Source organism: Phallusia mammillata, chromosome 1 (genome assembly GCF_965637545.1).
Source record: "Phallusia mammillata chromosome 1, kaPhaMamm4.hap1.1, whole genome shotgun sequence".
Lineage (NCBI taxonomy): Eukaryota > Metazoa > Chordata > Ascidiacea > Phlebobranchia > Ascidiidae > Phallusia > Phallusia mammillata.
In genome coordinates this window covers 23,847,305-23,862,861 of record NC_137252.1, presented here as the reverse complement: position 1 = coordinate 23,862,861, position 15,557 = coordinate 23,847,305, and the positions used below count along the sequence as shown (strand labels likewise).

The 15,557-nt window shown below is 38.3% G+C and overlaps 1 protein-coding gene across 1 annotated transcript; it reads left to right on the top strand.

The window, feature by feature from the left end:
• Positions 1–410: 410 nt before the first annotated feature.
• On the top strand, positions 411–11,992 carry LOC145222884 (glycine amidinotransferase, mitochondrial-like). Its single transcript, XM_080089120.1, has 5 exons — positions 411–508; positions 10,728–10,808; positions 11,023–11,127; positions 11,218–11,413; positions 11,684–11,992. The coding sequence occupies exons 1-5, from the start codon at positions 455–457 to the stop codon at positions 11,965–11,967; spliced, it is 720 nt and encodes a 239-aa protein (XP_079945246.1). The 5' UTR covers positions 411–454; the 3' UTR covers positions 11,968–11,992.
• Positions 11,993–15,557: the final 3,565 nt, after the last annotated feature.

Below are 15,557 nucleotides of genomic sequence, written 5' to 3'. Positions count from 1 at the left end.
CAGCCTCGCCGTGTGGACCTACTTCCTGAATTGCCATACCAAGCCAAACTGCGTAAAACTTTCCATTCGCTTGGCGGTACTGCAGGGGCAAGTAACACAATACAGATTCATTTTTCTTCGTTTTGCCGCGTGGTATATAAGTGGGAAAAGCTTTGGTTGCAGAACGGTTGAAGGTTAGGATAAATGGACCGACAAATGACAGAGCATTCCGGCCAGCCAATGTGATTCTCATCATGCTTACTCATAGACCGTCTAAATGAATCACTTAACCTTCATTTGGCAAGTATCAAAATAAAATCAGGTTTTAGCTGGAGCCTAAACTATTCGGCAATATTGGTCTTACGATATTCAAAATAAAAGATTGGTACAAAAAACTATAGTTCAATCTTACTTATTCAGGTCTAGATTTGTTGGCTAGGTATTTTTTATTAATTGACACTAACAACGTCGAAGAATGAAGCGTGCATTATTGACGTATGGCTCAGTTATCCAACTACAAGCCAGACAGGTGGGTTTTGCAGTGTTGTACATGTAAATGTATGGTTATGTCCGCCTGTTTACAGTAAGGCATTTAACGTCAGATCTGGATGATGTGTTGGATGTCACATGAAACTTTCTGGTCCAACTTGACAATTTATGTGTGTGTGTAACACGTAATCTAAATCATTTTACTAACGTCACACTTGCAAAAGTTAGTTTGTGTTAATTATCAAAGTCACTGTAGTTTCGTTTCGCAACGTTTAAATCTGATGTAGAAAAATTATGTTTAAAATGCGTATTTAAAAAATGCTTTTGAGTAACAGACACACCGCGGCATATCTGCCACTACGATACAGCGCACCGTTTGCAGAAAACTGCACTTAATACTTCAACAAAAATAAAAATTTGAACGTTGAAAAAACAAACCTTAGATAAGATTGGATATAACCAACATAAAAGCCTGCTCAACTCCGGTTAGGCGCAAAGTGACAAACCCTTCCACCATCCGGTGAAACTGTTTAAAGCGCCTAAACAAAAAACTGGCTTGGTTGAATGTTTATTAACAGTTCGATGAAAACGCTTCACAATTACATAGAGGCAAAACAATGTTTAAAACAATGTTCCGTGAGAACGTTTTGTACGGGAAACTAAAAACTATCATTATTTCCTGTTTATCGATCGTGGGCATGAAAACATAACATATCTCCGACTGGAATGTGTTGTCTTTCTGGTCAATAAGCCTTTTTGGTCTAACGTAACCATTTAAGCTATCATATAACTCCACTTAATTTAGACTCCACTCTAAATTTGTGCCGTATTTACTCGATTGTAAGCCGCGGCTTATATTGTTTTTTTTAGCTGGCGTTTGTGCGGCTTATAATCGAGGACGGCTTATATTTTAACTTTATATCAAAACTATTTCTACGCTCCAACATTTTAAATTATTGGGGTTCAAAACATGCATGCGTGTACAGATTAAACGTCGATATACGTTCTGTTGGGTACAGTAACAACAGAAATATGTATGTGAAACAATCGTATCTAATTACATAGAATTTTAAAATTCCAGCGTGCAGCTTAGGCCTACATTTGAGGGCGGCTTACATTATTTTTTTAACACCTTAACATGCGGCTTACAATCGAGGCGGCTTATAAACGAGGGCGGCTTACAATTGAGATACGGTACGGTAAATACGGTATAACCTTACGTTAATGTAGATTGTAGATTTTATTATCAAGCTTATGCTATCGAGTGCGTGAGTTCACTTATTTGCTTATCGTTTTTGTGTAAGAATTATATAGCTACCTATAGTTAAATTATATTATCAAGACAAAAAATCTTCATAAAATAAGATTTCAATAAAAGAAACGCGGACAACTAAAATAAACAATTACACAGAAGTATCCTGGGTTCGAACCCCGTGAACGACAAAGAGCAAATTTCAGTTCTCGCAAAACATAATTGGCTAAAGCAGGGGTCACCAAACACCAAACGACGTCATTTCATCGGGCCCGCTAGAGTAGTTGGTCTTATTATACATCTGATATTGTCCAACTAAGCGACCAGCATCATAACGAGTTTATAAGGAGTGCGCTTTGCGGAACCAACGCGGTCTTAATAAACACAAACAACTTCGTACACTTTCCAAGGGAACAAAAGACCGTTACTGCAATAAGTAATAAATCGTTAGTTGATAAACATTAACCCGGGGTTTTTCCCCTCCTCCCGTAAGCGAGCGCCAATGCCCCTGTTGTGCTTTTTACCACCGTTTAATGCAGCGGTTCTCAAACTGGGGTCCGCGGTGACTTAGGTCCGTCAGGCGGGTTTAGAGGGACCGCGAGGAGCTTAAAGCATTTCCACAATCTTATATAATATGGGATCTTGCGAGTGTATAAGCAAAAATTATATAGACCAATGAGTTTTCTATGACAAAAAGTGGTTCTTTACTTCATTTTCAAGTAACAGAAGAGATTGTTGGCGCACTATGTTTATGTTGTTTTAGTATTGTTTGTGACGTAATAAATTGCCTTGGAAACATTCCCACGCAAAGTCATCATTTGAAACTATACTACATTCATTCTGTTAGGTCAGGTCAGGCTTATACCTGCTACTGGTACCACGTAGCCCAGTACAACCTGTCGCGGGTCGAGTGGCCGTCGGCTAAACCGACTTCCTCACTCGAGGCAACTGCTGCCTTGTAGTCACGCATTGGTTTGTGAAAGGCTAGGGGAGACAACCCTGATTCAAAATCCCTGGAATGTCTCTGAGCAAGTGTCCAGGTAGACGCTCGAAAAAATGATGAACACAAGACTAAAAATGGCCCTCAGTCCCGGGCAAAAAGAGGGTGCTAAGAATCTCCCGGTTCGGATTGCAACTTGGAATACCCGAACGCTTAAAGAAACGGGTACGGTTGAGCTTTTGATGAAGGAAATTGAACGAATGGGAATAGACATATTAGGTGTTACAGAAACACACTGGTCGAATGAGAAGCAAACATTGTGGGAAAGTGGTGGATATATCATTATACACTCTCCACGGCAAGACGGAATTCATAGACAAGGCGTCGCTATGATCATGAAGAAAGAACTGAAAGAAATGGTAATAGACTATGATTGTATTTCCAGTAGATTACTCAAAGTCACCATGCAGTGGAAAACAACAAAAATCGCTTACTTCATAGTGTATGCCCCAGATTCTAGCCACAGTGACATTTGCTTTGAAAACTTCTTCAGCATTTTGCAAGACGAGATAAATAAACTAAACAGTAACGATAAAATAGTTATGCTTGGTGATTTCAATGCATCAGTAGGTACCGACACTCAAGTTAACTGGCCAAATGTCGTGGGAAAATACGCACAAGGCAACCACAATCAAAGGGGTCTACATCTGCTCCAATTTTGTGCAATTAACGACCTATTCATTGCTAACACCATCTTCAAGCATAAGGAAAGTCGCAGATACACATGGACAGCACCAGACGGATTCACAAAGAAGCAAATTGACTACATACTGATGTCAAAAACGCAACAGTCAGCAGTGAAGAACTGCAGGTCTTACCAGTCTGCAGAAATAGGTTCCGACCACTCTCTAATAATTGCAAACACAACGACAGAAAGTCCAAAAAAGTCCAAACACAAAGTGCACAAACCTCCAAAGCGTTACAACAACGATAAACTAAGCTGTGAGAATACTCGAGAAAAGTTTGAGGCTGTAGTGGGTGAAAGATTTGCAACTCTTCTGAATGATGATCATAATTTGCACCCAAACGAGTTCTACAATGAATTCAAAACCATAGTACACAAAACTGCAGAACAAGAAATAGGCTTCAAACACAAGAACGAAATATCAGGATTACCACAGACAATCATAGATCTCTGTGAGAAACGCAGAGCTGCGAAAAGAAACATGTTAAATAATCCTAAGAACACTGAGCTTAAAGAAAACTACAGAAAACTAAATAAGAAAGTCAATATAGCCGTTAAAAAACAAAAGAACATGAATCTCAGAACCGAAATAATTGAAATGGAGGAAAATTTCAAAAGAAACAACTCTAGAATGCTGTTTAAACGACAGTTACGACAGTTAGAGGGTAAAAGTTACAAATCTACATCAGCAATGAAAGACGCTCAAGGAAAGCTAAAGATGGGGAAACAAGACATCCTTGACATTTGGAAGTCTCACTTTAAGAAACATCTCAACACGCACTTTACGCGTGACCAGGATGCTTTATTTGAATTCGACCAGACTAAGAACGAAGAAGAAGTGTCTATCCCGTCGATAACAGAACAAGAAGTGATTAAAGCAATTAAACAAATGCACAACAGGAAATCACCAGGTGTTGATGGAATAACATCAGAATTATTAAAAGCTGGTGGGGATGGGATGATCAAAACATTGACATTGCTGTTCAATAAAATAATCACAGAAGAAAAAACACCAGAAGATTGGTCTAAGATGATTATAACCCCAATACACAAAAAAGGCGACAAGCTAAATGCCAAAAACTACAGAGCCATTTCACTCTTATCAGTCCCTGGGAAAGTTTTTTGTAAAATACTGATGGTCAGAAACCAGCACTTAATTGAAAGGTATATAAGCAAATCGCAATTCGGTTTCAGACCAGGCAAGGGAACTACGGATGCAATTTTCATAACAAGACAGATAATTGAGAAGGCAAGGGAACACCAAGTCCCATTGCACCTCAACTTCATCGACTTCAAGTCCGCCTTCGATACAATATGGAGGGAGGCGCTCTGGAAGATGCTTGGCCAAATCGGAATTCCCTTACAATACACCAGGATTATGAAAACACTATATGATGACACAAGATGTGCAGTCAATGCAGGAGGCCAACTTACAGACTGGTTTCCAGTTAACGTGGGAGTGAGACAAGGTTGCATAATGTCACCGAGCCTGTTTAATATATTCCTGGAGCATATAATGAAGGACATCAAAAGCCTGGACAAAGAGTTCAAACTAAAAGAGGACATGTCAATTGACATAAGGTACGCAGACGACACTACGTTAATTTCAACTGTGTTCGAAAAACTAAAATTATCAACCCTCGAACTCGAAAAAGCCTGCAGAAAATGGGGCCTGAAGATAAACCCTTCGAAATGCGCAATCATGTCTCCAGAAGAACACGAAGACATCACAATAAACGAACGCATAGTCCCAAAAGTAAGAGAGTTCAAGTTCCTCGGCAGTTTGATCCCTAACTGTGCCTCTGACGTCCAACACAGAATATCCATGGCGTCACAGGCGTTTGGTCGTCTAAGGAGTAACATCTGGACCTCTAGAGACATGTCCAGAACCCTAAAACTCAAGTTATACATCAGGGCTTTAATCCTTCCTATAGCGACGTACGGTTCTGAGTCGTGGACTCTCAGAGAACAGGAGATAAGAGCTCTGCTGGTGTTTGAAATGAAATGCTTCAGAACAATCCTAAGAAGGACACGGAGGGACAGACTCAGCAATGAGCACATTCGAAAGACGCTGGGCATGACCGAGACCATAGAAGATGTGGTGTCGGCGAGGAGACTTCGATGGTTCGGGCATGTCGCCCGAAGCATTGAACTTACAAATTCCACCTACGAGCAAGACTTTGGTAAAGCTAGAAGAAGAGGACGCCCACCAAAGAGATGGACAGACGCCATCAGACAAGAGTGTGGAGTTCCTCTTCTGACGCTAGAGAGGGAAGCGATCAGAAGAAAGAACCTTGTGTCCATCAAAGCGAGGGGACGCCAAGTCCTGTGCATTGATTGATTGATTGATTGATTGTATGTTGTTGTGGGAATGCTTTCGAGAGGAAAAAATTAACTTTTAGTTTGGTAACTTGGCACTTTTATTTTGCCAAGTTATTTTAAATTTTATGATTGGCTTGGACCGCGATGGCTCGAAAGAGTTGCAAAGGGACCGTTCTAACAAAAAATTAAAAAAGTTTGAGAACCGCTGGTTTAATGTACAAATTCTAATGCTTCTTGAAGACGTTACATTTGTCACAATTGCAATGAATGCAAACGATCCATTGGCTGTGTCAGCAGTGGCGGCTCGCGCCTAAAAATTGTGGGGGTGCTGCTCCAAATTTTAGCCTTTGTTGAACAAATATAAGTTAGCAATATATAGAAAAGCTACATTTCTAGTTTTCTTGCCATTGTTTTGAAAAACAAGTACCGTTTTCTGTTTTAGAAAAACAAGTACCGTAATACAAATCTTAATTAGCAACTCCATAGTGACGTAATTTTTGTTACGCAGTAATGTACACGAGTGTAAACAACAGACGATATCATTTGTGTATTTTGTTTACTTGCACAGCGACGGGCCAAACTCAATAACATGCAGTAATAATGTGGAACAAAAACATAGGTGACACGGACTCGAAACGAAGCGGTTGTAAATACGGTAAAACACGACAAGAATATCGAAAAAACAATAAGAAAAAAAGTAATGGGTCGAAAAACTTTGAAGTATTTCAGTTAGACAACATTTAAAAAAATGGTCTTGTTTCAGTAACTTACGGTCACAGTCAGCGTTTAACATATTCTATGACACTTCACAGGTTGTTGTCACACACACAAAAACTAGGCATACAGCTGTTTATTGGTATCATAACTGACAAATTTTACAACCACTTTACATTTGTGTCAGAACTTGTTTATTTTAACATATTTTCTTTGAATTTTTGTGTACAGACTATTATTTGTCTTTCAGATTCTTAACTGCTATACTTGCTGCTTTATTTGCTGGCAAATAGCTTGTAATTGCTTTTTTTAAGTGCAAAACTCCTTGAAGCTTTAAAATTTACAACACTCCCACTTAAATTTAAACCATATTATTAAACCTTGTGCTTCCTTTTTACAACTAAAAAGAATCATAAAGTTATAGTTTGGGCATGGTAATTGATAGCTTCTTCCTTGATACCAAATGACAACTAAGAAACTGTTTTTTTTTTCTATTTAGTACTAGCACTGCAAGTGCAAGTCTTTTGAAAATAATGGTGTTCCTAACAAAGGTTTGCATCCTTTTCAGAGGTAAAAAGAACTGTTTTGCCTTTGCAGGACTCATGGAAACAGCAAACAGGATTTTTCATCCTACTAATTTCACTTGTCAAAACATCATCTAGAATCTAGATTATTTTCAAAGTAATCATGAACATCAGATCTACAGAAACATTTTCATTTGAGTAACTAGCTTTTCTTTGTCAACAATAGGATGTGCTTGGTGTCACTACTATCTTGTCTGTAGAATGTTCATTCTTAAGAAACACTTCCTGTGAAGCAATTTAGCAGCTACTGGTTAGACAAACAGTACATGTCCATTATATCAATACACATGATTGCACTTGATTGCAAATACTGTCCACATGGTGTGTTAAGAAATCCACACTTTAAATTGTCTTCACTCTTTTTTTTGCCTTCATTTCAAAATTCCTGTTGCTTGCAGTTGTTTGTTCTGCATTTGATATTGCCTGAATTTCAGTGAGGCATTTAACTTCACAGTCACAAATTTAATTTTTCTTTGGTAGCATTATAGGAACTAAAACTGAGTATTTCTTGTTGTTGCTTATTCCTGCATGACATTGGAGTAGCAGATGTTTTGTCCCATACTTTCACAAATCTTTTTAATTCAGTTATTTATTATAAAGCTTAATTGTGACTTTTAAAGGTGTTAGATGACCTTTTTTTCTGTTTCAAGGTGTTAGATACACTTTTTTAATTCAATGATAACTGTAAAAACTGAAACTCACTTACAGTCATCTTAAAAAGTCACGACTAACAGTCAAACAATAAATTTAATGATAGCAAAATAATTATTTAACTGCACTCACTGTCGAACTTAAAAACACAGTACACGGGTTTGGCTTTGGAGCTCACTGACGCGAAGCAGACCACACAACTAGCGCTACGTCACGGGAGGGGCTGCGCGAGCCACAGCCCCCTCTCGCCCATTACGCCCGGCATGTAGCTTTTCCAAGTGCGCATGCGCACAACTGAAAACGTCATGAAACGTCACGAAACTGGAGCTGCAGCTCCGCCATAGATAACTTATCATTATTTTGATTTTTTTTTAAATAATACAAAATTTTTACTAATTTTGTTTTAATAAATGCCGATTAATGCCATAAAAGTTATTCTTAGTATACACTGAACAAACATAAAAACTATATGTAAAGATTGTTTTGTATAACAACTTGGAATAGGAATGTCAAGTAAAAATACTGGGGGTGCTGCAGCTCCGCAGCCCCCTCGCACGAGCCGCCCCTGCTTGGTGGTCACTACTATCTTGTCTGTAAAATGTTCATTCTTAAGAAACACTTCCTGTGAAGCAATTTAGCAGCTACTGTTTAGACCAGCGGTTCCCAAACTTTTTCATTTTTTTTTCAAAACGGTCCCTTTGCCATTATTTTGAGGGCTCGCGGTCCTTGAGCCTAAATATGTATTTCATAAAAACGAAAGTTGATTTCAGGATTTTAGCTAGTTATGCAAAATTGCGCATAAAAGTCATCCAAACACAGCTTGTGACATCACAGACAAGACAAATGCACTACAATTGTGCGCGAACAATTACATTTTTGATAGTTGTCATTCATTAAAGGCTATTGTTAAGCAATGGAGACAGTTGATTCTCAATTCTACTTTGATTTAAACTTATTTAGTGGCACAAACTGACGCCAAATAAGATTATTGAATTACTTCAACCGCTTCGCGGTCCCCCCAAAATTGCCTCACGGACCCCTAAAGGACCGCGGACCCCATTTTGGGAACCGCTGGTTTAGACAAACAGTACATGTCCATTAAATAATACACATGATTGCACTTGGTTGCAAATACTGTCCACATGGTGTATTAAGAAACCAAAACTTCAAATTGTCTTCACTCAGGTATTTCAAAAATCCTGTTGCTTCCGCAATTGTTTGTTCTGCATTTGATATTGCCTGAATTTCAGTGAGGCATTTAACTTCACAGTCACAAATTTATTTTTTCTTTGATAGCATTAAGAACTAAAACTGAGTATTTCTTGTTGTTGCTTATTCCTGCATGGCATTGGAGTAGCAGATATTTTATACCATATTTTCTTAAAAGTTTTTAATTCAGTTATTTATTATAAATGTTAATCGTGACTTTTCAAGGTGTTTAATTCAATGATAACTGCAACAACTGAAACCCACTTACCAGTGATGGGGAGACTCGAGTCAGTGACTCGACTCGAGTCCGACTCGAGTCAGCTTTTCAAAAGACTTGACTTGACTCGAGTCTCAGTTGTGAAAAGACTCGACTTGACTTGGACTCGTCTTAGTAGAGACTCGACTCGGACTCGGACTCGTTATTTCATCAACAAAACGGAAATTTCTTATAATAGATAACCTGTTCAGTTGGCTTCAACCAAACATTAGCAGCAATTTACTGTGCGGTGCGAAGTTATTTTTGCTTAATTTTAACGTACGAAGTCGCTGCTACATTTTGCTAAACTTTCTTACGCTGACATTAAGCGTTGTACTAATTGCTTGGGTTTTAAGGTAATCGAATGCAGTACATGCCAAGGCCAAGTATTCGCTTTAAGCGCTTATATTACTGAACAAACGTTCTAGCGCATGCAGTAAAATATGAATTTTCGGTTTTCAAAAACTCCTTTGAACAGGTTAACGTTCTTTTCCACAATGTTTAATCAGTGTCAATTAACAGGATTTATTAAAGTTAACCCTACTCTGAATTAATAGGATTTGTTCATTGTAATGAAGCGGTGTCCGTTTTAAGTTAAAAAGGGCGCGATGAAACATTCAAATAGATTAACTATCTAAACCTTTTTTCAAAAACTTTTTGTGACTTGCCTTGACTCGAACTGCTAATGACTTGACTCGACTTGAGACTCGAACCGCTAATGACTCGACTCGACTTGAGACTCGAACCCCTTCTGACTCGACTTGACTTGGGACTCGAACCCCTAATGACTTGACTTGACTTGAGACTCGACTGATGGGACTCGTTACCCAACCCTGCCACTTACAGTCATCTTAAAAAGTTACCACTAACCTTCAAACAAATAAATTATAAGATGGCAAAATAATTATCTAACTGTTCTCACTGCCGAACTTAAGAATATAGTACACGGGTTTGGCTTTGGAGTTCACTGACTCGAAGCAGACAACTCAACTAGCGCTACGTCACAGGAGGGGCTGCGGCAGCCACAGCCCCCTGTCGCCTATTTCGCCCGGCATGTAGCTTTTCCAAGTGCGCATGCGCACAACTGCAAAACGTCACGAAACTGGAGCTGCAGCTCGACCATAGAAAACATATTAATGCAATATTTTTTTTAAAAGGAAAAAAATGCCGATCAAGGTGGATTTTTTTCTAATTTTATATTGCTAAAGAATAAAAAAGAATATAATGGAAGTTATCTGTAATATTGTGGTAGGAATATTAAGTAAAAATATCTAAGGGGTGCTGCAGCTCCGCAGCACCCTCGCACGAGCCGCCCCTGTGTGTCAGTGACTCACCAATAATGGTCAACACGACAATAAACGGCTTTTCTAATACAACCGACGCAGCACCGTGCTCCACGGAAGTCAGCAACGAAAAGAACTAAACCACGTTGCGGAATCAATAGAAATCGGCAATTACTGGCAAATAAGATGTAACATACATGTTGTTTATACGCAACACCGTTCTAAAGCCACACATGCATGCAATTATAACGGTAGACTAGAAAATAGCAAATATATTTTTAAAAGTTTTTTTTTTATTACTAGAATGTTATTGCCTCTCGCTCGAAGCTGGTTGTGGCGGTTCAAGCTACACGCAAACAACATGCAGATACAGCTGGACAAAAGGTGAATGTTTTATCACCCCTCTCTGTGGATATCTGCACCACCTTGTTATTATTTCGCCAACTACTGCCTTTTGGTACACGCTTTTATCCCTATTGTTAATAAAACACTATCAGCAATCGTTTGAACTATTTATGACGTCATAACTGTTACGTTATGCGTCGCCAATTGATTCCACGTAAAGTAAAGTTATCGTATATTCAACGTTGACCGACAGATAAAATCGCCAGTCTGTTCTTACAACGAGTGGGACCCACTTGATGAGGTGATCGTCGGTCGCCCTGAAAACGCGTGCGTACCCCCGCTTACTCACGAAGTAAAGGTATGACAATCTATGCATATTATCAAGTTTATATTTTTAGATCCCTTGCATTAGCTTTGGAATTAATGAACTTCACCTTTGTGTTTCCAGGCTATCACCAGTCATCAGCAGTGGGAGTTTTTTCGAAAGTTCGGGGGCCAATTTTTCCCACAAGAGCACGTGAAAAAAGCGGTGTCCCAAATCGAAGAAATGTGCAATGTGTTACGCCACGAAGGCGTCACTGTGAGGCGTCCTGACATAGTAGATTGGAGCAAAACCTACGAAACACCAGATTTTAAATCCAAAGGTAGATAAATAATAAAATAAAATTATATGACAATAACTGTTTAAGTGTTAATATAAAAAAAAACAGAGAAAGGGTAAAATGAGAACAACGTCACCTATCTTGTGTATTTTAGGTGTATGCACTAAGCGCCTAAAACAAGCGACATTTTCAACCGAATTTATGTGCTCTTTTAATTGGACCCCTATATGCCAATAGATAAACTAAAAAAGTTATTACTAAATCAGAAAACTGTCTGTGGCTCGATATTTTTATTCATCACTTTATATGCAGGGATGTACGCAGCTATGCCACGAGATATCTTGATCGTGATTGGTGAAGAAATTATCGAGGCACCAATGGCTTGGCGTTCCAGGTTTTTCGAATATCGCGCTTATCGGTCACTGATGAAAGAATATTTTCAAGCCGGGGCTAAATGGACCACTGCTCCTAAGCCTCTTATGAGTGATGAGTTATATGATCAGGTAAGCGAATGTTGTTTCGTGCTGCTTTTGCCATGTGGAATTGCGACATCAAAAAGGGGAAGTACTCAATATACACGTGGACCCAATTATTAACTGAAAAGCCGGCGGTGGCCTTGTTCTCAACATGTTCGTGCATTACGAAGCAACAGTGGGTCACGACTGACAACCCATTTCACACTGCGAATGCACGAGGTATTCATTTTAGAATGCGCACTCACGTGTATTTTTTGTAGTTCATTGTTTTGTGTCAACAGCGAAAGTGCATTATCTCACCCGAGAAAATCCTTTCGCCCCCTTAGTATTGAAAAACGCTCCAGTGTAGTTGATCTTTCCTAGCAATTGGCCACTTGCCACTTGGTATCATAGACGAACAGCAGCATCAGTGGCGGCTCGTGCTTAAAATTTCTGGGGTGCTGCTCCAAATTTTAGCCTTTATTGAACATATATAAGTTCTCAATATATAGAAAAGCCACATTTCTAGTTTTCTAGCCATTGTTTAGCAAATATATCTATTTTTTGAAGCAATAGGATATTTAACAACTATATTCTGTGGAACACAGTTTTAGTTTTGGCAAAAAAATGGACAAACAAGAAATTGCGGCACTTTTTTTTCTGATCAACCTCTGCAGATTGGTCACGCTTGGATGCTCCGTTGCCACGTGACCATTTTTATCAGTTTTTGCTTGTAATAGCATAGGACGTTTTAGCTTTTTTTCCAAGTTTGTACTAATAAACAGTGGCGGCTCGTGCCTAAAATTTGTGGGGGTGCTGCTCCAAATTTTAGCCTTTATTGAACATATATAAGTTGTCAATATATAGAAAAGCCACATTTCTAGTTTTCTAGCCATTGTTTTGTGAAGAAAAACAAGTAATACAAATCTTAATTAGCAACTCCATTGTGACGTAATTTTTGTTACGCAATACTGCACACGAGTGAAAACAGCAGACGGTATCATTTGTGTATTTTGTTTACTTGCACAGCGATGGACCAAACTTAATAATATGCAGTAATAATGTGGCACAAAACCACACGTGACACAGACTCGAAACGATTTAAATGCGGTTATAAATACGGTAAAGCACAACAACAATATTAAAAATAGTAATAAACTAGAAGGGCGGCTTAGCACATTTTGTTGTTGCATTTACACTATAACCTATTTCAAAAACATATATATATTTCCCATGCTTATTTTGTATAGGGTCCCATATTAGCCATCGTCTTTTATAACCTTAGTTGTTTCTGCAGGCAGAAACTCATGGGTTCCCACACATGTAAAGTTAAAAATAGTGCATTTCAAGCCATGGTCCACATGCCACCCAAATTTTGGCCAATTCCGAATCTGTTTTATAAACTTACCCATTTTAGGGGGTTAGGAGGGTTACTAATGGGGTTTGACACTAAACTAAAAAATATGAAACCTCAATGACTCAATCCATAGTACTGCAAAATCTGCTAATGTTTAAAATTTCGACCACTAGAGGTGTTTTGAGCAACAATCGGTAATGCTTCTGACGTCATAGGACTGTTAACAACCCCTAACTGTCATGGCACAAAAACGTTCACCAAGCAACCCGCCAACGAGAAACATACAACTGGTTGCCCTTGTAAGACTATGGCGAATCAGAATTTTCATAATTTTTTTTCCCAGTAACATACAAATAAGTTTTACACTTTGGGGGCTTGTGGGGTAAATGTTGTGGCTAAAAGGTTGAACACAACAATCGACACAAGCTATCCAAATTTGAGCCAATTCCGACATTGTTTACAAACTCACCCATTTTAGGGGGCTAGCGGGGTAAATACTGGGGTTATCAACAAAAACAAAGTGGTGTGCACATCTACATAACTTTATCTACCATCTGTGTAAATTTCATCCAAATCCATTAAACATTTGATGGAAAAATGAGTCGGACAAACTTTAGGCAGAAAATAACCCAATTTAGGGGGCTAGCGGGGTAAATACTGGGCGTAATCAACAAAAGCAAATCGGGATGCACATCTACATACCTATATCTACCACCTGTGTAAATTTCATTCAAATCCATCAAATATTTGATAGAAAAACGAGTCGGACAAACTTTAACAAGAAAATAACCCATTTTAGGCGCTAGCAGGGTAAATACTGGGGGTAATCAACAAAAGCAAATCGGGATGCACATCTGCATTCCTATATCTACCATCTGTGTAAATTTCATCCAAATCCATCAAACATTTGATGGAAAAACGAGTCGGACAAACTTTGGGAAGAAAAAAAAACAAAGAAAACAAAACAAAAAAAAACAAATTCGAGTAAAATCAATATGTGTCTCCTTCAGGGAAGGGGGCCCATAATGAGTCGAAAAGGTCGAAGTATTTCAGTTGAACAACATTTAAGAAAAACTGGTTATAACAATTACCACCAACTAACACGCTTGCTACTCAGTCATTAATATGGTAATGTTTCATTTTTTACTATGACATTTCATGTTTCAACATTTTCTATGACACTTCACAGATTATGGCAACACAAAAAAAAATAGCCACAAAGCTCTGATTTGTATCATCATAACTGACAAATTTAACAACCACATTACATTTGTGTCAGAACTTGCTGCTATATTTGGTGGCAAATAGCTTATAATTTTTTTTTTAAGTGCAAAACTCCTTCAAGCTTTGCAATTTACAACACTCTCACTTAAATTCAAACCATACTTCTAAACCTTGTGCTTCCTTTTAGCAACCAAAATCAATCATAAACGTATAGTTTGGGCAAAATAATGAATAGCTTATTCCTTCATTTCCGAATGACAACTAAGAAACTGTTTTTTTTTTCTGTTTAGTGTTAGCACTGCAAGTGCAAGTCTTTTGGAAATAATGGTGTTCCTTGAAAGTTCACTTTAAGAAACATTTCCTGTGAAGCAATTTAGCAACTACTGTTTAGAGAAACAGTACATGTCCATTATATCAACACACAAGATTGCACTTGGTTGCACATACTGTTCATATGATGTGTTACTGTAACGCGCCTTTTCAGTTCGATATGGACCTGCAGTTAACAGTTGTTGCAATCTTTATTGGCAATATAAAAACCGGCATATAAAATCCAGACAGGAAAAATCACATCTCTCTTGCACAACGACCAAATCACGACCACCACGTGCATTTATGCCACGTCGAGTATCGCCACGTACAGAACAAACACTGGGGGCGCCAACGAGCACATGTGACGTCATAATTATGTAACATTACGAAACCAAAACTTGAAATTGTCATCACCCAGTTATTTTAAAATTCCTGTTGCTTCTACAATTGTTTGTTCTGCATTTGATATTGCCTGAATTTCATTGAGGCATTTACCTTCTTTCGTAGCATTCAGAACTAAAACTGAGTATTTCTTGTTGTTGCTGCATGACATATTTGGAATAGCAGATGTTTTATCCCATTTTGTTCCTAAATCTTTGTTATTCCGTTATTTATGAAAGGTTAATCGTGACTTTTCTTGCTGTTAAATGCCCTTTTTCAAGGTGTTAGATACACTTTTTAATTCAATGATAACTGCAAAAACTAAAGCCCACTTACAGTATTAAAAAGTCACGACTAACCTTCAAACAAATAAATTGAAAGATGGCGAAATAATTATTTAACTATACTCACTGTCAAACCTAAGAATATAGTACACGGGTTTGGCTTTGGATAAACG

Bases quoted from the DNA above. Each gene is read 5' to 3' on its own strand.
- LOC145222884 (XM_080089120.1), top strand. From the start codon at position 455: ATGAAGCGTGCATTATTGACGTATGGCTCAGTTATCCAACTACAAGCC. The intron at 11,128-11,217 runs GTATGACAATCT...TTGTGTTTCCAG, and splicing joins CGCTTACTCACGAAGTAAAG to GCTATCACCAGTCATCAGCA. The intron at 11,414-11,683 runs GTAGATAAATAA...CTTTATATGCAG, and splicing joins ACCAGATTTTAAATCCAAAG to GGATGTACGCAGCTATGCCA.